Below are 24,796 nucleotides of genomic sequence, written 5' to 3' on the forward strand. Positions count from 1 at the left end.
CGATAATAAATCTTTCTGGAAACAGATTTACGAGCCTGCAATATAGTATTAATCACTGAGTCGGAGAAACCTCTATGACTAAGCACTAAGCGTTCAATTTCCATACCTTCAAATTTAATGATTTGAGATCCTGATGGAAAAACGGACCTTGAGATAGAAGGTCTGGCCTTAATGGAAGTGGCCAAGGTTGGCAACTGGACATCCGAACAAGATCTGCATACCAAAACCTGTGAGGCCATGCTGGAGCCACCAGCAGCACAAACGATTGCTCCATGATGATTTTGGAGATCACTCTTGGAAGAAGAACTAGAGGCGGGAAAATATAAGCATGTTGATAACACCAAGGAAGTGTCAATGCATCCACTGCTTCCGTCTGAGGATCCCTGGACAGGTACCTCGGAAGTTTTTTGTTTAGATGAGATGCCATCAGATCTATTTCTGGAAGCCCCCACATCTGAACAATTTGAGAAAAAACATCTGGGTGGAGAGACCATTCTCCCGGATGTAAAGTCTGACGACTGAGGTAATCCGCTTCCCAATTGTCTATACCTGGGATATGAACCGCAGAAATTAGACAGGAGCTGGATTCCGCCCAAACAAGTATCCCAGATACTTCTTTCATAGCTTGAGGACTATGAGTCCCACCCTGATGATTGGCATATGCCACAGTTGTGATATTGTCTGTCTGAAAACAAATGAACGGTTCTGTCTTCAGCATAGGCCAAAACTGAAGAGCCCTGAGAATCGCACAGAGTTCTAACATATTGATTGGTAATCTCGCCTCTTGAGATTTTCAAACCCCTTGTGCTGTCAGAGATCCCCAAACAGCTCCCCAACCTGAAAGACTTGCATCTGTCGGGATCACAGTCCAGGTTGGACGAACGAAAGAGGCCCCTAAAATTATACGATGGTGATCTAACCACCAAGTCAGAGAAAGTCGAACATTGGGATTTAAGGATATTAAATTGTGATATCCTTGTATAATCCCTGCACCACTGGTTCAGCATACAAAGCTGGAGAGGTCTCATAGAAAACGAGCAAAGGGGATCGCGTCCGATGCTGCAGTCATGAGACCTAAAACTTCCATGCACATAGCTACTGAAGGGAATGACTGAGACTGAAGGTTGCGTCTCTTGTCTGTTAGAGACAACGTCATGAACACTGAATCTATCTGGAAACCTAAAAAGGTTACCTTTGTCTGAGGAATCAAAGAACTTTTTGGTAAATTGATCCTCCAACCATGTCTTCGAAGAAACGACACTAGTTGATTTGTGTGAGATTCTGCAGAACGTAAAGACTGAGCGAGTACCAAGATATTGTCCAAATAAGGAAATACCGCAATACCCCGCTCTCTGATTACAGAGAGTAGGGCACCTAGAACCTTTGAAAACATTCTTGGAGCCGTCACTAGGCCAAAAGGAAGAGCAACAAATTGGTAATGCTTGTCTAGAGAAGAGAATCTCAGGAACTGATAGTGATCTGGATGAATCGGAATATGAAGATATGCATCCTGTAAGTCTATTGTGGACATAATGCCCTTGCTGAACAAAAGGCAGAATAGTCCTTATAGTCACTATTTTGAAAGTTGGTACTCTTACATATCGATTCACTCTAAATACAATGATTTTGGACCGAATGGATCCAAACATCTTTGAAAAATTTTAATCTGCCCCCTACCAGCTGAGCTGGAATGAGGGCCGCACCTTCATGCGGACTTGGGGGCTGGTTTTGATCTCTTAAATGGCTTGGATTTATTCCAATTTGAAGAAGGCTTCCAATTGGAAGCAGATTCCTTGGGGAAAGATAAGGTTTCAGTTCCTTATTTTGTAGAAAGGAACGAAAACGGTTAGAAGCTTTAGATTTACCCTTAGGTCTTTTATCCTGAGGCAAAAAACTCCCTTCCCACCAGTGACAGTTGAAATTATTGAATCCAACTGAGAACCAAATAATTTATTACCTTGGAAAGAAAGAGATAGCAATCTGGACTTAGAAGTCATATCAGCATTCCAAGATTTGAACCACAAAGCTCTTCTAGCTAAAATAGCTAAAGACATAGATTTAACATCAATTTTGAGAATATCAAAAATGGCATCACAAATGAAATTATTTGCATGTTGAATCAACAATGCTAGACAAATCATGATCCGATACTTGTTGCGCTAAAGTTTCCAACCAAAAAGTTGAAGCAGCTGCAACATCAGCCAAATAAATTGCAGGCCTAAGAAGATGACCTGAATATAAATAAGCTTTCCTTCGATAAGATTCAAGATTCCTATCTAAAGGATATTTAAAAGAAGTACTATCTTCCGTAGGAATAGTAGTACGTTTAGCAAGAGTAGAGATAGCCCCATCAACTTTGGGGATCTTTTCCCAAAACTCCAATGTAACTGCTGGCAAAGGATACAAATTTTTAAACCTTGAAGAAGGAATAAAAGAAGTACCAGGCCTATTTCATTCCTTAGAAATCATATCAGAAATAGCATCAGGAACTGGAAAAACCTGTGGAATAACCACAGGAGGTTTATAAACAGAATTTAGACGTTTACTAGTTTTAATATCAAGAGGACTAGTTTCCTCCATATCTAATGTAATCAACACTTCTTTTAACAAAGAACGAATATACTCCATTTTAAATAAATAAGAGGATTTGTCAGTGTCAATATCTGAGACCGGATCTTCTGAATCAGATAGATCCTCATCAGAGAAGGATAATTCAGTATGTTGCTGGTTATTTGAAATTTCAGCAACCTTATGAGAAGTTTAAAAAGACCTTTTACGTTTATTAGAAGGCAGAATGGCAGACAAAGCCTTCTGAATAGAATCAGAAATAAATTCTTTTAAATTTACAGGTATATCTTGTGCATTAGATGTTGAGGGAACAGCAACAGGTAATGAACTACTACTGATGGATACATTCTCTGCATATACAGTAATTTCTGAGACAGGATCAGATTGAGACATCTTGCAAATGTAAGAGGAAAAAAACTACATATAAAGCAAAATTATCAATTTCCTTATATGGCAGTTTCAAGAATGGGAAAAAATGCAAACAGCATAGTCCTCTGACATAGAAAAAAGGCAGGAGGCAAAAAAGAATGGGGTCTTAAATAATGTAAATATATGGCGCCAATTATGATACACAACAAACAGAAAAATATTTTTTTGGCGCCAAAAACATCTGGAAACGACACACTCGCGTCATCGATGACGCAACCTTGTGAAAGGACACGGCGTCAACTAAGACGGCGGAAATGACGAATTTGCGTCAACGAATGTAACTTTGCGCCAAAAATCTTGCGCCAAGAATGACGCAATAAACTTTAGCATTTTGCACCCTCGCGAGCCTAATTCTGCCCGCGAATTTGTAAATGACAGTCAATTGAAAAAAACACTATACCCCAGGTAAATTTTCCTAAAAAAAAAAATGCATTTCCCAAATATGAAACTGACAGTCTGCAAAAGGTAATATACTGAAACCTGAATCATGGCAAATATAAGTACAATACATATATTTAGAACTTTATATAAATACATAAAGTGCCAAACCATAGCTGAGAGTGTCTTAAGTAATAAAAAACATACTTACCAGAAGACACCCATCCACATGTAGCAGATAGCCAAACCAGTACTGAAACAGTTATCAGTAGAGGTAATGGAATATGAGAGTATATCGTCGATCTGAAAAGGGAGGTAGGAGATGAATCTCTACGACCGATAACAGAGAAGCTATGAAATAGATCCCCGTGAGGAAAACCATTGCATTCAATAGGCGATACCCCCTTCACATCCCTCTGACATTCACTGTACTCTGAGTGGAAACAGGCTTCAAAATGCTGAGAAGTGAATATCAACGTAGAAATCTTAGCACAAACTTACTTCACCACCTCCATAGGAGGCAAAGTTTGTAAAACTGAATTGTGGGTGTGGTGAGGGGTGTATTTTATAGGCATTTTGAGGTTTGGGAAACTTTGCCCCTCCTGGTAGGATTGTATATCCCATACGTCACTAACTCATGGACTCTTGCCAATTACATGAAAGAAATGATAATGCCATTTTCGGGTAAAAATTTTCTGCGACCACAATTTCGGTGCATCCTTACTTAAAACAATATTAAAATATCAATATACTGTATTATTCTTTATTTAGCTCTGTGTAACAGAATCAGATTTAACAGGGTTTTTTTGCCAATTATCCAAATAAAGTATAGTCCTAGAAAACTATTATTATATGCAAAACAGTAAGTCAAGACATGACCTCAAACAGTAGCTCTAGGCTAGCATCAAATTTGAAATATGCTACACAATAATTTTACAGAAAAGAACAGGCAAAAAAAACGAAAAACTAGACAAAAAACATAATTTATGCTTACCTGATAAATTTATTTCTCTTGTGGTGTATCCAGTCCACGGATCATCCATTATTTGTGGGATATTCTCCTTCCCAACAGGAAGCTGCAAGAGGATCACCTACAGCAGAGCTGTCTATATAGCTCCTCCCCTAACTGCCACCTCCAGTCATTCGACCGAAGACGAGCAAGAGAAAGGAGAAACTATAGGGTGCAGTGGTGACTGTAGTTTAAAATAAAATATACCTGCCTTAAAATGACAGGGCGGGCCGTGGACTGGATACACCACAAGAGAAATAAATTTATCAGGTAACCATAAATTATGTTTTCTCTTGTAAGATGTATCCAGTCCACGGATCATCCATTACTTGTGGGATACCAATACCAAAGCTAAATTACACGGATGAAGGGAGGGACAAGGCAGGTACCACTGCCTGTAAAACCTTTCTCCCAAAAATAGCCTCCGAAGAAGAAAAAGTATCAAATTTATAGAACTTTGAAAAAGTATGAAGCGAAGATCAAGTCGCCGCCTTGCAAATCTGTTCAACAGAAGCCTCATTTTTAAAAGCCCATATGGAAGCCACAGCTCTAGTAGAATGAGCTGTAATCCTTTCAGGAGGCTGCTGGCCAGCAGTCTCATAAGCTAAGCGTATTATACTTCTTAGCCAAAGCGAAAGAGAAGTTGCCAAAGTCTTTTGGCCTTTCCTCTGTCCAGAGTAGACAACAAACAATGCAGATGTTTGACGAAAATCTTTAGTAGCTTGTAAATAATACTTTAAAGCACAAACCACGTCAAGATTGTGTAATAGACGTTCCTTCTTTGAAGAAGGATTAGGACACAATGACGGAACAACAATCTCCTGATTGATATTCTTATTAGATACCACCTTAGGTAAAAACCCAGGTTTGGTACGCAAAACTACCTTATCTGCATGAAAGATCAGATAAGGGGAATCACATTGTAAGGCAGATAACTCGGAAACTCTACGAGCCGAGGAAATAGCTACCAAAAACAGAACTTTCCAAGATAAAAGCTTGATATCTATGGAATGAAGAGGTTCAAACGGAACCCCTTGGAGAACTTTAAGAACCAAATTTAAACTCCATGGCGGAGCAACTGGTTTAAACACAGGCTTGATTCTAACTAAAGCCTGACAAAACGCCTGAACGTCTGGAACATCCGCCAGACGCTTGTGCAAAAGAATAGACAGAGCAGAAATCTGTCCCTTTAAGGAACTAGCTGACAATCCTTTTTCCAATCCTTCTTGGAGAAAAGATAATATCCTGGGAATCCTGACTTTACTCCATGAGTAACCCTTGGATTCGCACCAATAAAGATATTTACGCCATATCTTATGATAGATTTTCCTGGTGACAGGCTTTCGTGCCTGAATTAAGGTATCAATGACTGACTCGGAGAAGGCACGCTTTGATAAAATCAAGCGTTCAATCTCCAGGCAGTCAGTCTCAGAGAAATTAGATTTGGATGGTTGAAAGGACCCTGAAGTAGAAGGTCCTGTCTCAGAGGCAGAGTCCATGGTGGAAAGGATGACATGTCCACCAGATCTGCATACCAAGTCCTGCGTGGCCATGCAGGTGCTATCAAAATCACCGATGCTCTCTCCTGCTTGATTTTGGCAATCAGACGAGGGAGCAGAGGAAATGGTGGAAACACATAAGCCAGGTTGAAGGACCAAGGCGCTGCTAGAGCATCTATCAGTGTTGCCTTGGGATCCCTGGACCTGGATCCGTAACAAGGAAGTTTGGCGTTCTGGCGAGATGCCATGAGATCCAGTTCTGGTTTGCCCCAACGTTGAAACAATTGTGCAAACACCTCCGGATGGAGTTCCCACTCCCCCGGATGAAAAGTCTGTCGACTTAGAAAATCCGCCTCCCAGTTCTCTACACCTGGGATATGGATAGCTGATAGGTGGCAAGAGTGAATCTCTGCCCAACGAATTATCTTTGAAACTTCCAACATCGCTAGGGAACTCCTTGTTCCCCCCTGATGGTTGATGTAAGCCACAGTCGTGATGTTGTCCGACTGAAATCTGATGAACCTCATTGTCGCTAGCTGAGGCCAAGCCTGAAGAGCATTGAATATCGCTCTTAGTTCCAGAATGTTTATTGGAAGGAGTGTCTCCTCCTGAGTCCACGATCCCTGAGTCTTCAGGGAGTTCCAGACTGCCCCCCAGCCTAGAAGGCTGGCATCTGTCGTTACTATTGTCCAATCTGGCCTGCGAAAGGTCATACCCTTGGACAGATGGACACGAGATAGCCACCAGAGAAGAGAATCCCTGGTCTCTTGATCCAGATTTAGTAGAGGGGACAAATCTGTGTAATCCCCATTCCACTGACTGAGCATGCAGAGTTGCAGCGGTCTGAGATGTAGGCGGGCAAACGGCACTATGTCCATTGCCGCTACCATTAAGCCAATTACTTCCATACACTGAGCCACAGAAGGGCGAGAAGTAGAATAAAGAACACGGCAAGAATTTAGAAGTTTTGATAACTTGGTCTCTGTCAGGTAAATTCTAATTTCTACAGAATCTATCAGAGTTCCCAGAAAGGAAACTCTTGTGAGAGGGGATAGAGAACTCTTTTCTTCGTTCACTTTCCACCCATGCGACCTCAGAAATGCCAGAACTATGTCCGTATGAGACTTGGCAATTTGGAAATTTGACGCCTATATCAGAATGACGTCTAAATAAGGGGCCACTGCTATGCCCCGCGGCCTTAGGACCGCCAGAAGTGACCCAAGAACCTTCGTAAAGATTCTTGGAGCTGTAGCTAACCCAAAGGGAAGAGCTACAAACTGGTAATGCCTGTCTAGGAAGGCAAACCTGAGAAACCGATGATGATCTTTGTGTATCGGAATGTGAAGATAAGCATCCTTTAAATTAGGGATGCACCGAAATTTCGGCCACCGAAATTTTCGGCCGAAAATGGGCCTATCCCATTTCGGCCGAAAGAGGGGAAAATCGGCCGAAAATTGCATCTTCTATGTAAAAGTAAATTAACCCTTATGCCCCACGAAATCATCCCCTGGCAGACAGATATTTATCCCCCAAAGTGTCCTCCCCCGTGCCTCACCGACCGCTATAACCAGTTGCAAGCTGATCCTAAATTTAGCCCCGTGTGGCTGGGTTATTTCCAGGCCATATTCAAATGAACTACATGCCCCAGAATGCCTCGCGGTTAGAGGGGGTGCGGCACTGTGGGCTGGGCTGTTCACTCCCTGTCTTGAAGCAGAGCAGAGCGGCATGAGAAGGAACTTGCAGTGTCAGGTGACTTTTATGATACTTGCCTGTAGAGCCGTATAGTTACTTGTGGATCCTCCGGTCAGTGAGTGTGTGAAAGGCTAATACGTATATTTACCCGTATCTGGCTCCCTGTCTAACTGTGATTTTATTTGAAAAAGCAGCTCATTGAGTCCTGCAGGATGAGCTGCTTTTTCAAATAAAGTCACGATTAGACAGGGAGCCAGATAAGGGTAAATATATGTATGAGCCTTTCACACATTCACTGACAGGACGATCCGTTACAAGTAACTATATGGCTCTGCAGGCAAGTGTCATAAATTTCACCTGACACGGCAAGATTAGGAGACTTCTGTGTAAACAGAGCGGGCTGCAGCGTGGTGTCATTACAAGCAGCTGTCCCCTCCTCCTCCTTAGAACTGCATAACGAGCTGTTTGCCAGATAAGAGTGAATATAAACATGTAGGAGCCGTTTGCACACTGACAGAACTGTAATTGTTTGGGCTACAATCCACAAGCAGTACACTTGTAATACCATCTCCTGCATTCCTCTGTGTGCCTCAGTCCCATGTCTTAATTCTTAACCCCATGCTGCCTGCTGATTTAGGATTGTGTCAAAATGTTCAAAAGTATGTGTATAATATATATATATATATATATATATATATATACTGTGTGTATATATATATATACTGTGTGTGTGTGTATATATATATATATATATATATATATATATATATTATATATATATATATATAATATATATATATTATATATATATATATATATATATATTATATATATATATTATATATATATATAATAAAAAGTCTTATATTAATAATAACATTATAGAAAAAAAACTTTTAAAATAATTTGGTGGAAAAAGTCATTTTCGGTTTCGGTTTCGGTTTTCGGCCAAGGGCATCCTGCATTTTCGGTTTCGGTTTCGGTCTAGAATTTTCATTTCGGTGCATCCCTACTTTAAATCCACTGTAGTCATGTATTGACCCTCCTGGATCATAGGAAGGATGGTACGAATAGTCTCCATCTTGAATGATGGGACCCTGAGAAATTTGTTTAGGATCTTGAGATCTAAGATTGGTCTGAAGGTTCCCTCTTTCTTGGTAACCACAAACAGATTTGAATAGAAGCCTTGTCCCTGTTCCTCCCTTGGAACTGGGTGGATCACTCCCATAACTTGGAGGTCTTGAACACAATGTAAGAATGCCTCTCTCTTTATCTGGTTTGCAAATAATTGTGAAAGGTGAAATCTCCCTTTTGGAGGAGAAGCTTTGAAATCCAGAAGATATCCCTGGGATACAATTTCCAACGCCCAGGGATCCTGGACATCTCTTGCCCAAGCCTGGGCGAAGAAAGAAAGTCTGCCCCCTACTAGATCCGTTACCGGATCGGGGGCCAATCCTTCATGCTGTCTTAGAGGCAGCCGCAGGCTTTTTGGCCTGCTTACCTTTGTTCCAAGCCTGGTTAGGTCTTCAGACTGACTTGGACTGGGCAAAAGTTCCCTCTTGTTTTGTATTAGAGGAAGTTGATGCCGCACTCGTCTTAAAGTTTCGAAAGGGACGAAAATTAGTCTGTTTGGCCCTTGATTTGTTAGACCTATCCTGAGGAAGGGCATGATCTTTTCCTCCAGTGATATCAGAAATGATTTCCTTCAATCCAGGCCCGAATAGGGTCTGCCCCTTGAAGGGAATATTAAGAAGCTTAGACTTTGAAGTAACGTCAGCTGACCATGATTTAAGCCATAGCGCCCTACGCGCCTGAATAGCAAAAACAGAATTCTTAGCCGTTAGTTTAGTCAAATGAACAATGGCATCAGAAACAAACGAATTGGCTAGCTTAAGTGCTCTAAGCTTGTCGAGTATATCGTCCAATGGGGTCTCTACCAGTAAGGCCTCTTCCAGAGACTCAAACCAGAAGGCCGCAGCAGCAGTGACTGGGGCAATGCATGCAAGAGGCTGTAGAATAAAACCTTGTTGAATAAACATTTTCTTAAGGTAACCCTCTAACTTTTTATCCATTGGATCTAAGAAAGCACAACTGTCCTCAACGGGGATAGTAGTACGCTTAGCTAGGGTAGAAACTGCTCCCTCCACCTTAGGGACCGTTTGTCATAAGTCCCGTGTGGCGGCATCTATTGGAAACATTTTCTTAAAAATAGGAGGGGGAGAGAACGGCACACCTGGTCTATCCCATTCCTTAGTAATAATTTCTGAAAACCTTTTAGGTATTGGAAAAACATCAGTGTAAACAGGCACTGCGTAGTATTTATCCAATCTGCACAATTTCTCTGGCACTGCAATGGTGTCACAGTCATTCAGTGCAGCTAAAACCTCCCTGAGCAACACGTGGAGGTGTTCAAGCTTAAATTTAAATGTTGACATATTAGAATCAGGTTTAAGCATCTTCCCTGAGTCAGAAAAATCACCCACAGAAAGAAGCTCTCCTTCCTCAGCTTCTGCATATTGTGAGGGGGTATCAGACATAGTTACGAAAGCGTCAGTGTGCTCTGTATTTCTTCTAACTCCAGAGCTGTCTCGCTTTCCTCGTAACCCAGGTAGTCTGGATAATACCGCTGACAGTGTATTATCCATGACTGCCGCCATGTCTTGTAAAGTAAACGCCATGGGCGCGCTAGATGTACTTGGCGCCTCCTGAGCGTGAGTCCCTTGAGCGGGAGTCAAAGGTTCTGACACGTGGGGCGAGTTAGTCGGCAAACCTTCCCCCTGGTCAGATTCCTCTGGTGATAAATCTTTTAAAGACAGAATATGGTCTTTATAACTTAAAGTGAAATCAGTACATTTGGTAAACATTCTAAGAGGGGGTTCCACCATGGCTTCTAAACATAATGAACAAGGAGTTTCCTCTATGTCAGACATGTTTAAACAGACTAGCAATGAGACCAGCAAGCTTGGAAAACACTTTAAACAAAGTTAACAAGCAAAAAATAAAAACGGTATTGTGCCTTTAAGAAAAATAAAAAAGGTCAGAATTTGAAAAACAGTGAAAAAAAGCAGTAAATCAAACAAAATTTTTACAGTGTGTATAATAGGCTAACAGAGTATTGCACCCACTTGCAAATGGATGATTAACCCCTTATTTCAAAAAACGGATCAAAAAAAGAAATAGACGTTTTTTAACAGTCACAACAAACTGCCACAGCTCTGCTGTGGCCCTACCTTGCCATACAAACGACTTTGGAAAGCCCAAAAACCCTTCAGAGAGGTCCTATTAGCATTCAGGGGACTTCTTCAGGGGAACTGGATGTCTCAGTCTGCAAAAGTTAATGGGCACTTAGGCGCGAAATTAGGCCCCTCCCACTCATGTCTACACAGTGAGAGGCCTAACAAAACTATTCCAAGGCAAATTTAAGCCAGCCATGTGGAAAAAACTAGGCCCCAATAAAGTTTTATCACCAAAAAGCATATAGAAAACGTTTAAGCACTCCTAGCAAACGTTTATATGTCAGTAAATGAAAAAATAATAAGAGTATTACCTCAAACAGTAAGCATACTGTAATCACTGTAATCAGGCTTACCTTAAATAAATCTGGTATCAACAGCATTTTCTAGCATTTACATTTCTCTAGAAAAATTTAGACTGCACATACCTCATAGCAGGATACCCTGCACGCCATTCCCCAAGCTGAAGTTACCTCTCTCTTCAGTTATGTGTGAGAACAGCAATGGATCTTAGTTACAACCTGCTAAGATCATTAGAGACCACAGGCAGACTCTTCTTCTATTTTCTGCCTGAGACCAAAATAGTACAACTCCGGTACCATTTAAAAATAACAAACTTTTGATTTGAAGAAAAAACAACTACATTTCACCACATCTCTCTAACTGCTTCCATGCTTGTCGAGAGCTGCAAGAGAATGACTGGAGGTGGCAGTTAGGGGAGGAGCTATATAGACAGCTCTGCTGTGGGTGATCCTCTTGCAGCTTCCTGTTGGGAAGGAGAATATCCCACAAGTAATGGATGATCCGTGGACTGGATACACCTTACAAGAGAAATACAATTTTAGGCCAAAACGTTTCTGCAGCCGAAATTTCGGTGCATCCCTAATTACACTACCCCCACCTGGCTAATTCATAATGCCACACGACTGGCAACATTTTCAGTGGAGAACACTGTATACATTTTAAAAACAAATTAACATCTTGTTTGATGCAAGTTTTTTCAATATCCAGATATGTGTAGACAGATATGTAGCAGGTTTGGCTTACAGTGTTCTGGTAATAAGAAAACCCACATTTTCCAAAACTAAATTACATGAAAGGGGGGTAAAATAAATAATGAAAGTATATTGCATAACTAAAGAAGATTAAATAAAACATCAAGATGTCAACTGTCCCTTTAAACTTGAAATATCACTCCAAACCACAATTGGATTTAAACAATGCTAAAGAAAATTATGTCAATTTTACAAACCATACTTTTACTGTATTTTTCACAAGCCTTAAAGGGGCATGAAACCCAATATTTTTCTTTCAAGATTTAGGTAGAGCCTTCAAAGTCAAACAACTGCTATTATCAATTTTACTTTAATCTCTTGGAATCCTTTTTTGGAGAAGCAGCAATGCACTACCGGGAGCAAGCTGAACACATTGGTAAGCTAATGATAAAAAGTATACGTGTAGCCCACCAATCAGCAGCTAGCTACCAGCTCCTAAGTCTACCTAAGTATGCTGTTAAACAAATGATACCAAGAGAACACATACAATTAAATAATGCAAGTAAATTAGAAAGTTGTTTAAAATGGTATGCTCTATCTGAATCATGAAAGAACATGTTTGGGTTTCATGTCACTTTAATAAAATAAATACAAAAACTTTTTTACACATCAAGCTTCCATTTGTCTCATGTGTAACCTGAAATATGTGTATTTATAGTGTTATATAGGGCTGCATTATGCAGTGTTCTTGCTTACATACATTTAACTAGGGCTGCAACTAACTATTATTTTCATAATCGATTAGTTTGATGACTATTTTTTCGATTAATCGGATAAAAAAATACATTTATTCAAGAGAAACACTTGAAATAGCATTGTTGTTCATGCAGAAGAAAATGATAGTTTATATGTAAGGTTGAGATAAAAGAAATAATGTGTTAACTTAAATCAGTGTGTATATGAAATGTAATGTATTGTAGACCCTAAGGGTACACAAGTATAACAGGGCTTGGTTAAAGGTAAAATTTACATAAGTGTCAGTTATTTTCTATATTGCTTTTTAAACACACACTGCATAGTACATTAAAGTTAAATTTGTGTCAGATTACACATTTTTGCAAAATTCTAACAAAATAAATTGCATAGGACTATATAAAAGTTGTGGGAAATTATGTGCATCATCCAGGGATTAAAATAAATAAATAAAATAAAAAATAACCCCCAATTAAGTTTTTGCTGCTACATGACTTCAACCAAAAAAAAATGACCTTTCAGTTCCCTCAAAATACTGCAAACTAGAAATGACTGCATAGTAAAATAATCAATTATTATTTGAAGCAAGAGTGCAGTACATTTAAGCTGCTCATTAAAATAGCTTAATATTTACAGTATTTACCAACACATATTACATTCTGCCATTAAATCAAAGTGTTGAGAAGATCAAGTGCTCTTTATCTCATGTGTTATATATAAAACTAATCTTATTATACATTACTATAAATTGTATTAGTGTTCAATCCCATATTAGTTCAAACACAATTATTTAAGCATGTATGCTAGACATACTTAAAATTGCCCTCTCTGGCAGAAAACTGGTTAATAACCAGAAAATAACAGCATAAATACATGACTGGCTACCAACGCCAATGTCCTCCCCAGAACTCTTGATTTCTTCTATGGGTATGTCAGGGGCAGGTCGTTTTTTGCTGCTCACAGTGTACAGTATCTGATTCTAACTAGTGCTTCGGCATACTGAACCAGCACAGACCCTTCGATCCCCACACTAGACAAGGAAACCTGCTTCAGGAACATCTTTCGGTGCTCCATCCTGGCACACTGTTCAGGGAAAATAGCTGGGGAGCGTTCCCAGTGCAGTTCCTCCACGGAGTCAGATTGAAGTTTGGCCATCATTGTACCTGACTGAGTGCTAGGAGAAAGATGTAGCGGTAACCTTTCCCCATATAAAGCGCAGCCCAGGCTTTGCAAAATTTCCCCACATATCTCCAGGAAACTGGGAAACATTTTAAAGCTTTCAGCAAAGCAGCCATAAAGCGCAGAGCAGGATTTCAACAGGCCGGAAACTGCACGGCCTCACACGTACACGTTTTCTAACGCTAAAAAACAATGCCTGAGTCAAGCATTCAAAAACAACTAATCGACCACCAACTAATCGATAATGAGAATCGTTGACAACTATTTTCATTATCGATTTTATCAATTAGTTGTTTCAGCCCTACATTTAACATTTATTTAAAGGGATACTGAACACAATTTTTTTTCTTTCATGATTCAGACAGAGCATGCAATTTTAAACAACTTTCTAATTTACTCCTATTATAAATTCTTTTTTTCTCTTGGTATCTTTATTTGAAAAGCAGGAATGAAAGCTTAGAAGCCGGCCTATTTTAGGTTCCATATATATTTATGTATAGATATATATTTTAGTAAAATACCATCAGATATATGTAGAGATGTATTTATGAATAAACAGAACATATTCTTCTATGTGAAATATTTCCATTTTCATTCCGGGTTATCGCACTGGATCATGTTTGCGAGCGAGTAGGGCTCCATTGACTTCTATGGGGGAATAGAATTACGGCTAAGTATGGCTTTTTACACGCATCGGGTTAACGCACAAGCGAAAACGGTTTTCTTTCAAGTTGTAATACAAGCACTACTCAACGCACACAAAAAGCCTACTTTAAGCTGCCCTTAAGTTTTTATCTAGAGCACTGGTTTTTAAACCTGTACACAGGCCTCCCTAAAAGACCAGATTTTCAGAATATCTGAACTGGAATAATCAGCTAATTAGTAAACATGGTTATTAAAAGGGGAATTGTACACTAGATGTTTCTTTGTCTTAAAGGATTACTTTCCTTTTTTTTTTTAAGTCTAAAACGGAACATAGATTTTGCATATAAAATATGATATAAATGTAAAGTACCTTCTTATTGTTTGTAACGAAGCTCCCATTTGCCGTAAAAGTATATTTTATTTTATGGCCATGACATCACGTCATCCAGCCCACATATGTGGGCCGTCTAAGGGCTAACAAACTCGCCAATCATATCTCTTGATTTTGCATATAAGTTACATATATTATTGGCATTTAACGCATGCGCAATAACATTTCCTTTCTCTCGCATGCGCGCATTAGGGCACTCAAGCCAAGATGATAGCTGACAGGACGATGACATTGACTGCGCAGCGAAGTCTATGATGTTGCGCTAACTTGCGCATGCGCAATGCGTCTCGGAATCGCCATGTTCCAACTGCAGTTGTCAGCCCGGATTGGGAATCCGTAACGGCAGACAACTAAGTGGGTTTGGAAAAGTTAATTATTTCAAAATGATATATTGTTTAAACGATGCATATTTAATATAGCATCCCAATTACAAAAATGTTTATTTACATGTATACTTGTGTGACATACCCATTACAAATCTGACTACAGTGTCCCTTAAATGTTTTCTTGACGATCCATTTATAAAACCCACCTGGGAGTGTTTCTGTAACAATGTATGGTTTAGCTTATTAAATTTCACAACGTGCTGATTTTCACACTCCTAACCAAGCCTCAAAGTATCAGATGTAGACTCAAGTCTACAGATTCCCGCTTGCTCCTGTTTGTGTAATGGGTCTTTCATATGCAGGGGAGGAAGGAATGTCTGTTTTCTCAGCCCCCTTTATGTGGATGTCCCAGCCTAACCTCATCAACAGTGATAAACTGGAAGCTTCTACGCAAGTTTTTTTTATTTTTATTTTTTTTTATTTAGGTATCATCAACATAAAATTACATTGTGGGAAAACTATACAATTGAAATTAAAATTATAATTAAACAATACAGCTATTGGATCGCTGTAACAAAAAGATAAAAACTTGAATGAATGGTAACAAACACAATAAAAAACAAAATCAAGTGAAAAATAAAAAATAAAAACTGAAAAGTAAATAATTAAATAATTATAAAACCAGAAATTTGCTAAAACTTGCAATGAAGGCACTCACAATATGTATCTTATATATAAAAGAAAAAAAGTTTATCATGCTTAACGTAGAGAGTCCAAAAAGATGGTTGTAAGCGATGTTGCAAACGGTGAATGGAAACTCCGGTGCAAAAGTGGCAGGTTAATACTATAGGCTGCTGGTCTTGAAACTGCGTGATCAGTCAGTATATCTAAGAAATAAACAAGGAAAGACACCGCCTCATAGTGCAGATAAATTTCGTAAGCTGAGATCACAGGAGCAACAAACAGTTGAAAGTATACTCACAAGAGTACTGGCACTCTTATGTAAAGAAGTGCGAATGGGCAGACTGACATTCAGCAGCAGTCAGTACGCTGAAACAGGTGTCATCCAAAACGTCAAGGACACAGCCGTGGACTCTCCTCCGCGACAGCCAGAGGATCTTCTGGATCGGCACTGTGTTATAAAAGTGCAACTCCCACTGTATGTTGGAGATTAACAGCGATATCCGTATAAAAATGGCTCTATTTTGTCTCTTAAAGTGAAGATCCTCTGGCTGTTGCGGAGGAGAGTCCACGGCTGTGTCCTTGACGTTTTGGATGACACCTGTTTCAGCGTACTGACTGCTGCTGAATGTCAGTCTGCCCATTCGCACTTCTTTACATAAGAGTGAGTGAGTATACTTTCAACTGTTTGTTGTTCCTGTGATCTCAGCTTACGAAATTTATCTGCACTATGAGGCACTGTCTTTCCTTGTTTATTTCTATAAAATGACATTGCTTCATGTTAAATTCACAGACAGACGTGCTACATTAAAAGACAAAGAACAATTCAGAATATAAAACATAATATACTGTCTGGAGCACTTATAATGATGATGTTAGAAGACTTGAGAGCCCTAAATACTTGGATACCTTGTTTTTAATATTATAAATAAAATAAATCAGCCACTTTTGGGCTTCATAAAATCTCTGTTGAGAGGATTAGAGGGATTATAAGAAACAGATTGAGAACCCAAAACAAAAAAAAAAAGAGAAAGAAAAGTTGCATCTAAAAAAGAACAACATTTGAATGACAAGATCTTTTAGATTATTGTAGATGCCTAAGCCAAAGCCGGGCACACCGACAATGCGTAAATTATACTTTTTGAAATTATTATTGTTATTGTGCAAACAAAACATATAACCTACTAAAGGTTTAACTTAGTGTATATATCCTAACTTTGTTGTTGTATGCAACTGTACAGATTGTGTCAATGCATAACCTTATATAACATGTCAATATTATGAAGATATGTGTAGCTTCCAGTTTTACAGGGCATATACATAGAGGAAGTATACTGAGTCTATATTAAGTCTATATTAATAAGCTGCTCTCACAACCATGTTTTAAGATAGATTTTGCTTTTGTCCCGCCCGCGATCCCGGCCGTTGACCATGATCTGCCTTACGGATTAAAGCTATTGCCCCATTGTTATAGAAACCCCTAATTTATCTCTATAAAGAAAAATGTTCTTCCAGGGCCCCCCCACTAACCCCCGCGAAAAATATGCTAATATATTTATATTTAGGGGTATTGTGGAAGCAGCAGTACAAATGACACTCAAATATCTAAAACTAAGATCCGGAAGCATATATGTCTCCTAAAGTGAAGTGATAGATAAATGTGGAATCTGATGTTACAGTGCCCAATCTACAGATAAAAGATGTTGAACATACAAAACCTGTTTAAATACTCCTAAGAAAATAAGCAGACTATGTGCATTAAACAAAACAATTTATGATCTGATAGTTCTAAATTATAACTAAACTGTCTACGGAGGTCTTACATTCTACGCAAGTTTTTAAAAGGTTTTAGATGGGTTTTTTAAGATTAGTATCAGGGCATATTCTTCTTTATAGTAAATTGCATGCAGTTATATGAAAATTGGTGAATACTGTCCCTTTAAAAGGTAAGGCAGAAAATCTGGCCTGTTAGGGAGGCTTGAGGACAGATTTGAACACCAGTGATCTAGAGCAAGGCAACAGAAAACAATAGCAGGTACAAAGTTGCCAACCTTTTAAAATAATTTACATCACAGCAGGAATATGGACCATTCCCACCAACAGTTCACACTCAAAAAACACCAAAATATAAATTGCACACAAAATATTACATATTGTATTTTAATGTAATCTGTAAACTACAGGAAATTCACTAATGCCAATTCGGCAAATTAAATTGATGATGATGATGATGATGATGATGATGATGATGATGATGATGATGATCTAATGAAAATTGATGCTACATATGCAAACAAGTATATACAAAAGAACAATAAAGACCTTTTGTCTGATTTCCACAATCCGTTATCTATGCCAAGCACAACCCTAAGAGCAGATTTTTATAATATGGGAAAGACTCCTTGGGCAATTATACAACAATAAAGGAGTCCAAAAAGTAAGACTGTCCCAGAAAAATCAGGACAGTCAGCAAATCTGCAGACAAAAGCAGACTGACATGCAGTGGAGCAGATTACTCTCCGTAGTCATTTTGTACACCCTCCTTAAACCACCTAGAACTGTGTTAAAGGGACACTAAACCCAAACATTTTCTTTCAAGATTCAAGTAGAGAATACAATTTTAAACCACATTTCCAATTTACTTCTATGGTCTAATTTTGCTTCATTCTTTAGATATCCTTTGTTGAAGATATAGCAATGTACATGGGTGAGCCAATCACACGAAGGCATCTATGTGCATCAACCAATCAGCAGCTACTGGGCCTATCTAGATATGCTTTTAAGTAAAGTATATCAAGAGAATGAAGCAAATTAGATAAGAGAAGTAAATTAGAAAGTTGTTTACAATTGCATGCTCTTTCTAAATAATGAAAGAAAAAAAATTGGGTTTCATGTTCCTTTAAGATTAATTCCTTTTATTGTTTTTTTCTTCTATTGGTGCCTTAAAATGTACTTTAAAAACACACAGTGTAGTATGTACAATTGGGATTAGATGTCTCAGTTTTTCTCTCACAATCTACTAAATGTTGATTTAGACATTTCCTTACACAAAACACAACTAAGATTTTAATCCACTCTCTCATTCTTTCCCGCCTTGACTATTGCAACTCCGTCCTCTCTAGTCTCCCTAGTTGCTGTCTAGCTCCTTTAAAATCCATAATGAATGCATCTGCCAGGCTCATCTTCCTTACAAGATGCTCTTCATCTGATGCACTTCTCTGCCAATCTCTTCACTGGCTTCCGCTTGCCTCCAAGATTAAAGGGACAGTCTAGTCAAAATTAAACTTTCATGATTCAGATAGGGCATGCAATTTTAAACAACTTTCCAATTTACTTCTATTATCCAATTTGCTCAATTCTTTATATATCCTTTGTTGAAGAAATAGCAATGTACATGTGTGAGCCAATCACACAAGGCCTTTATGTGCAGCAACCAATCAGCAGCTACTGAGCATATCTAGATATGCTTTTTAGCAAGTGATATCAAGAGAATGAAGCAAATTAGATAATAGAAGTAAATTAGAAAGTTGTTTAAAATTACATGCTCTTTCTAAATCATGAAAGAAAAAAATTGAGTTTCATGTCCCTTTAAACACAAAATTCTCAAGCCTTATCTCAGAGGGTTACTCATCAAAGAAAAAGCAATCCTGTCCAAAGCTAACAGAAACCAAATAGACTCCTTACAGACTCAAATAGATGCACTTACTAGACTACACCAACAACATTTATCAGCTACAACATTTCAAGAATTACAGACCAAGAGACTAGAATTGTCAACGATCATGAATAGGGCATCTCTTAGAGCAGCTCATAAATTGAAAGCACATTATTTCCTCTATTCCAACAAACCAGACAAATACTTGGCACACAAGCTTAGAGAGAAAACAAAAGCTTTCTCCATACCACTTATACAGAGGGAGGACGGTACATGCACTTCAAACCCACAGGAGATAGCCGATGACTTTGCCAACTACTATGCCCACCTATATGACGGGAAAAAGACGACTCAGAATGACCAGAATAGACAACTATTACATACATTCCTGAATGATGCCAAACTCACACCAATAGATAGTGAGGTTAGGGATATGCTAAACGGAGAGGTATCGGCTAGGGAGGTCCTTTTAGCTATTAAGGAACTTAAACCAGGAAAGGCGGCTGGTCCGGATGGATTCCCAGGGGAATACTATAAACTCTTTAAATCAAGTCTCACTCCCCATATAGTTAAATTTTGTAATGACATTTTACAAGGAATGGAGATCCCGAAGGAAATACTACAAGCTAAGATAATCGTAATTCCCAAACCAGGACGGAACCCAAAATTATGCCAGAGCTATAGACCCATCTCCTTAATCAACCAAGATATAAAGATATTTACTAAAATTCTGGCAAACAGACTTAAGACACATTTACCCACCCTGATCCATCCGGATCAGGTAGGGTTCATTTTAGACAGAGAAGCCCCAGACAACACTAGACGCACGATTTCCCTGGTAGACTACCTCAGCAAGACGCGGACGCCTTCTCTGGTCCTCTCGTTGGACGCGGAGAAGGCGTTCGATAGAATAGACTGGGACTTTATGTTGGAGGTCATGGCTAAGATGGGATTTAAGGGACCGTTTATCCAAGCAATAAAAAGCATATACTCATACCCTACAGCGCACATAAGAGCAGCAGGCTACCAATCCAAGAGAATAGACATTAGAAACGGTACACGACAGGGATGCCCCTTATCGCCACTCCTTTTTGCAATTTGCATAGAGCCTCTAGCGGCAAGGATTCGCCTTGCCCCAGAAATCCATGGGGTCTCAATAGGGGGAGAAGAATTCAAAATCTCTCTATTTGCAGACGACGTCCTCCTCACACTGACTAAACCTATGATATCCCTGCCCCACCTATATCAAATTTTACAAGATTACTCATGTATCTCAGGATACAAGATCAATCAAGACAAATGTGAAGCATTACCTATAGCCCTTCCAACCCACACTAAAAAACTTATTGAAACTAACTTCTCCTTCATATGGGCCAAAGAGGCAATTAAATATCTAGGAGTTTACATCTCAAATGACCATACACAACTCTATAAATTGAATTATATCCCTTTATACAAAGCTATTAGAAGGGAGATTACAAATTGGAGAGGGGGTGGCTTTTCGTGGTACGGCCGACTGACGGCGATTAAAATGAATATTCTCCCAAGATTACTATACCTTTTTAGGGCTTTACCGATTAAGATCCCCTTACCCGAGCTAGCCAAACTTCAGACAGATCTAATCGGATTTTTGAGAGGGAATAAGAAGGTTAGGATACCCTCACAGATATTAATGCAACATAGACAATTGGGGGGGGTTGGGGTGCCAAATTTGACTAATTATTATCACTCAGCGAGACTGGCGCAAGCTACACTTTTGAGCCAAAAAAATAACACACTGGTATGGGTTAAAATGGAAACTCTGATGGCTGGGTACAACCATTCAGACGATATATTGTGGGATCACGCGAAATACAAAAAACAACTGGCAAAAGCCCCAAATCCAATAACAGAAATGATGGCAATGTGGCATTCCCTAGTTACTAATCTGAAGCTGATGCCATCAGACTCTCTAATAAGACCACTCAGGACACTACTATGTCAAGACTATCATGGACAGTTAGGAAAATGGGAGAATAAGGGGCTATACAGAGTAGCGGACTTCCTCCATGGGGGTAAAATAGCTACATACCAACAGATACAGGAAAAAATACTACCAGACAAATTGCAATGGTTTTTGTACTTGCAAGTGGCGTCAGCTATCACTAAGGTGTTGCCTCACACTGGGAGGACAAACATGACTACAATGGAAAAACTTTGTAGCACTGAATCTAGACACAAAAAAACTAATTTCCACTATCTATCTCACTCTACAAACAACTAAAGCTGCTACAAAGTCCCTTTTGATGGACAGATGGGAACGGGACACTAACATCACACACACACAAAAGAAGAGTGGGAAGAGATATTTCAGAACTCAGGTAAGGGTATGGTCAGTGCTGACTTTAAGGAAAACTGTATAAAAACAGTTTTTAGGTGGTATCTAACTCCAATTATCACTTCACACTACAGCCAAAACAGGAGTAGGAACTGCTATAGGGGGTGCAAGGAAGTGGGAACCTATATTCATATGTGGTGGGAATGCCCACAGATACAGCACATATGGGCCAATCTATCTAGACTATTGAGTGAGGTGCTCTCTGAAGATATTAATCTAACCCTAACTCAGGCTCTATTAAACGAGCGAGTGAAACCATTCAACTCAGCTACCAATACATTCATACGCACTCTTTGCACAGCCACCAGGATAAGTGTAGCTCGTTATTGGAAAATGGGGATACCCTCATGGGGGGAGGTAATGGAAAAAATTAAGATCACATATACGCTATCTGAGTCAGCATCATTTATACAGGCTAACCATGAACAGTTCCTTAAGGTTTGGAACTATTGGATACTGAGTGGCCACTAAGTCTTACACACAAAAAAGAGAAGATATTTACATAGACAGTCAAGACCTAGGAAATATACAGGGAGACGAGAGACGAAGGGCGACATTAATAGACGTTTGTAGGTTTGAACTTGACGGGGCTCTCTCCCTGGATCGGCAACAGGCGCAGAATGAAGACAGGCAAGTTCTTGTTTGAAATTAAGTTTAAGGGGGGGAGGGATGGGGGTGTTGTATGGGTTAATGTTGATTACATAAGATTTAACGTTATGATATGGAGAGAGGAAAGATTAGAGGGAGAGGGGAAATGAGTTATTTGTTTTAAGAAAATGCAACAACAAAATTAGAGAAAGAGAGGAAAACAAGGGAGTCTGAACTTTTTTCTGCAGCTTCAAAATTATATCCTCTACTCTCAATCAATATCAAAGACGGATTGCTAAACACACAGACCGAGATCACTTTCCAAACCCGAAGAGTTGAAGCATGCGGCTTAATGAAAGAGACGGTTCATCCTTTAAACTCGGTTGGTTAATCCAGAACTAGTATGATAAACTCTTAAAAAAAAAAAAGGACTCTTTCTATAAGAGAGGGGGAAGGGGAGTCTTTAAGGGAAATTGTAAGAGACGTGTTGCATTCTTTACTTTTTTTGTTCATATATGTTGTACAATAAAGATTATTTCAACTAAACACAAAATTCTGACTCTGACATACAAAGCCCTCAACTGTACTGCTCCCCTCTATATCTCAGACCTTGTCTCCTGATACTCTCCCTCCCGTCCCCTTCCCTCTGCTCACGACCTCCTACTCTCCTCCTCTCTTGTTACCTCCTCACATTCCCGTTTACAGGACTCCAGACTGGCTCCCATCTTGTGGAACTCTCTGCCTCGCTCCACAAGACTCTACCCTAGTTTTGAAAGCTTCAAGCACTCTGCTGTTCAGGGATGCATACAACCTACACTAACCTTTCCTAATAACAGCATTCTACCTTGGGCGGACTGAGACGTTAAAGGAGATAAAGGATCTTTCTGAATGAAGTATTTTATACTTCTTTATTCGTTGCACTGGTAAATCCTAACGTTTCATAAACGCTAGGATTTACTATCACTTTGACCAGTTTTTAACAAAAACAGAGAGCAACCAAAAAAAAAAAATTAACAAATTAATATTTAACAAATATGAAGCCTTACCTGCTGGTGATCTAAACTTTGGACCACTTGTCACCTCAGTTTTTTTCGTATAATCTGCCACAGGTGGAGTATCTTCTGTTTTAACAGAATTTGCAGTAATTCCACATATTCTTGCAAAGGCTCTGGAAGGCACTGTATCATTCTTAATCTATATAACCAAAAACACATGTATTAATGCACTTCGCCATATACACTTATAAACAGATTTATTAAGGTCTGTTTTGTCTGACACAAAGACAAATTAGCTGGTACCAAGTCAATATTGATCATTGGTCATTCATGAGCCAGAAATTTAATATTTCTGGAGCATGAACAGATAACCATAATATTAGCTATATCTGTTAATAAAGGAGTCCCGTTATTTTTTTATAAACCTAGAATAAACCAGTAGCAACATTTACTAGAAGCACTAATACATGTGTATTAAAAAATGAAATGTATTTGTGTGAATTTCAGTTTTCAGCTTTACAGACATCTCAACTCTACCTGAAGTTCAGGGAGTCTCCCTTATTGTAATAGCGGCTCCCTGATGCCAGCAAATGGAGTGCAATCTCCCTGAAATTCCAAGTACTATGATCCAATGTGGCCCAAATCCAGAAAAGTGTTTCTTTAAGGAATGCCTTTAGTTGCTGGGACGTTATAGAACCCTCAAAGCATGCATCAGTAACCAAAAAGCCCCCACTGATTTTAATAAAATAAAAACACAAATCCTACCTTATTTACTAAATGTGACTAAACTTTGTATTCTAAAATATTTAAGCATTCAACAAGCGTACGATCACTGGAAAATAGGTTTGTTGTATGTGGTTGTGCAATAAAGCAACTTTTTTTTTTTTTAATGTGACTTTAGTGGGAAGCTATTTTAATGATAAAGGGGGGGGGCGGCACAATAGCGGGTGAAGCCACCTCCCTGAAATACTTTACAAATCCCGCTGCATAGAGAGGGAACAGTCTATTTTTTTCCTCATCTGTTTTCTATGACCATTAATGGATCAAAGTCAAACATATATTTTACAGATCTGATTAGATTTGTCTAGTGATAGAGCTTACCTCGTTTGGTTTGAGATCTGTATTTAAACGTTCTGTCTCCTTATTCAGACATGCTGTATTCATCTTTCCAGGCGGTATAAAGCGAGGCTTCTTTGCAGCATTGCCAGAGAGCTGACTTGGAGCTGCTGATCTTCTCATTATCTTAAAAATTAACCATAAAAATAGAAAATTATATATTTATTTGCCAAATAATAATCAAGACAATTGTTTTGAATATACTAAATACAGCAAACAGATTATAGAGGTATCTAAAAGAAGAACACAAAAAACATTCTCTATGTCAGATTCATTGACATGATGAC

General features: G+C 39.0%; 1 protein-coding gene across 1 annotated transcript in view; it reads right to left on the minus strand.

The window, feature by feature from the left end:
• RAD54B (RAD54 homolog B) overlaps positions 1-24,796 on the minus strand; it is a 401,092-nt gene that overhangs the window by 371,621 nt on the left and 4,675 nt on the right. Inside the window, exons 2-3 of the mRNA XM_053715205.1 lie at positions 24,495-24,635; positions 23,445-23,592 (exon numbers count right to left, since the gene is read on the minus strand). Coding sequence (XP_053571180.1) covers positions 23,445-23,592; positions 24,495-24,632 — 286 coding nt within the window. The 5' untranslated portion in view covers positions 24,633-24,635. The remainder of the gene's footprint in view (positions 1-23,444; positions 23,593-24,494; positions 24,636-24,796) is intronic.

This window comes from Bombina bombina, chromosome 5, assembly GCF_027579735.1.
Source record: "Bombina bombina isolate aBomBom1 chromosome 5, aBomBom1.pri, whole genome shotgun sequence".
In the NCBI taxonomy this organism is placed as follows: Eukaryota; Metazoa; Chordata; class Amphibia; order Anura; family Bombinatoridae; genus Bombina; species Bombina bombina.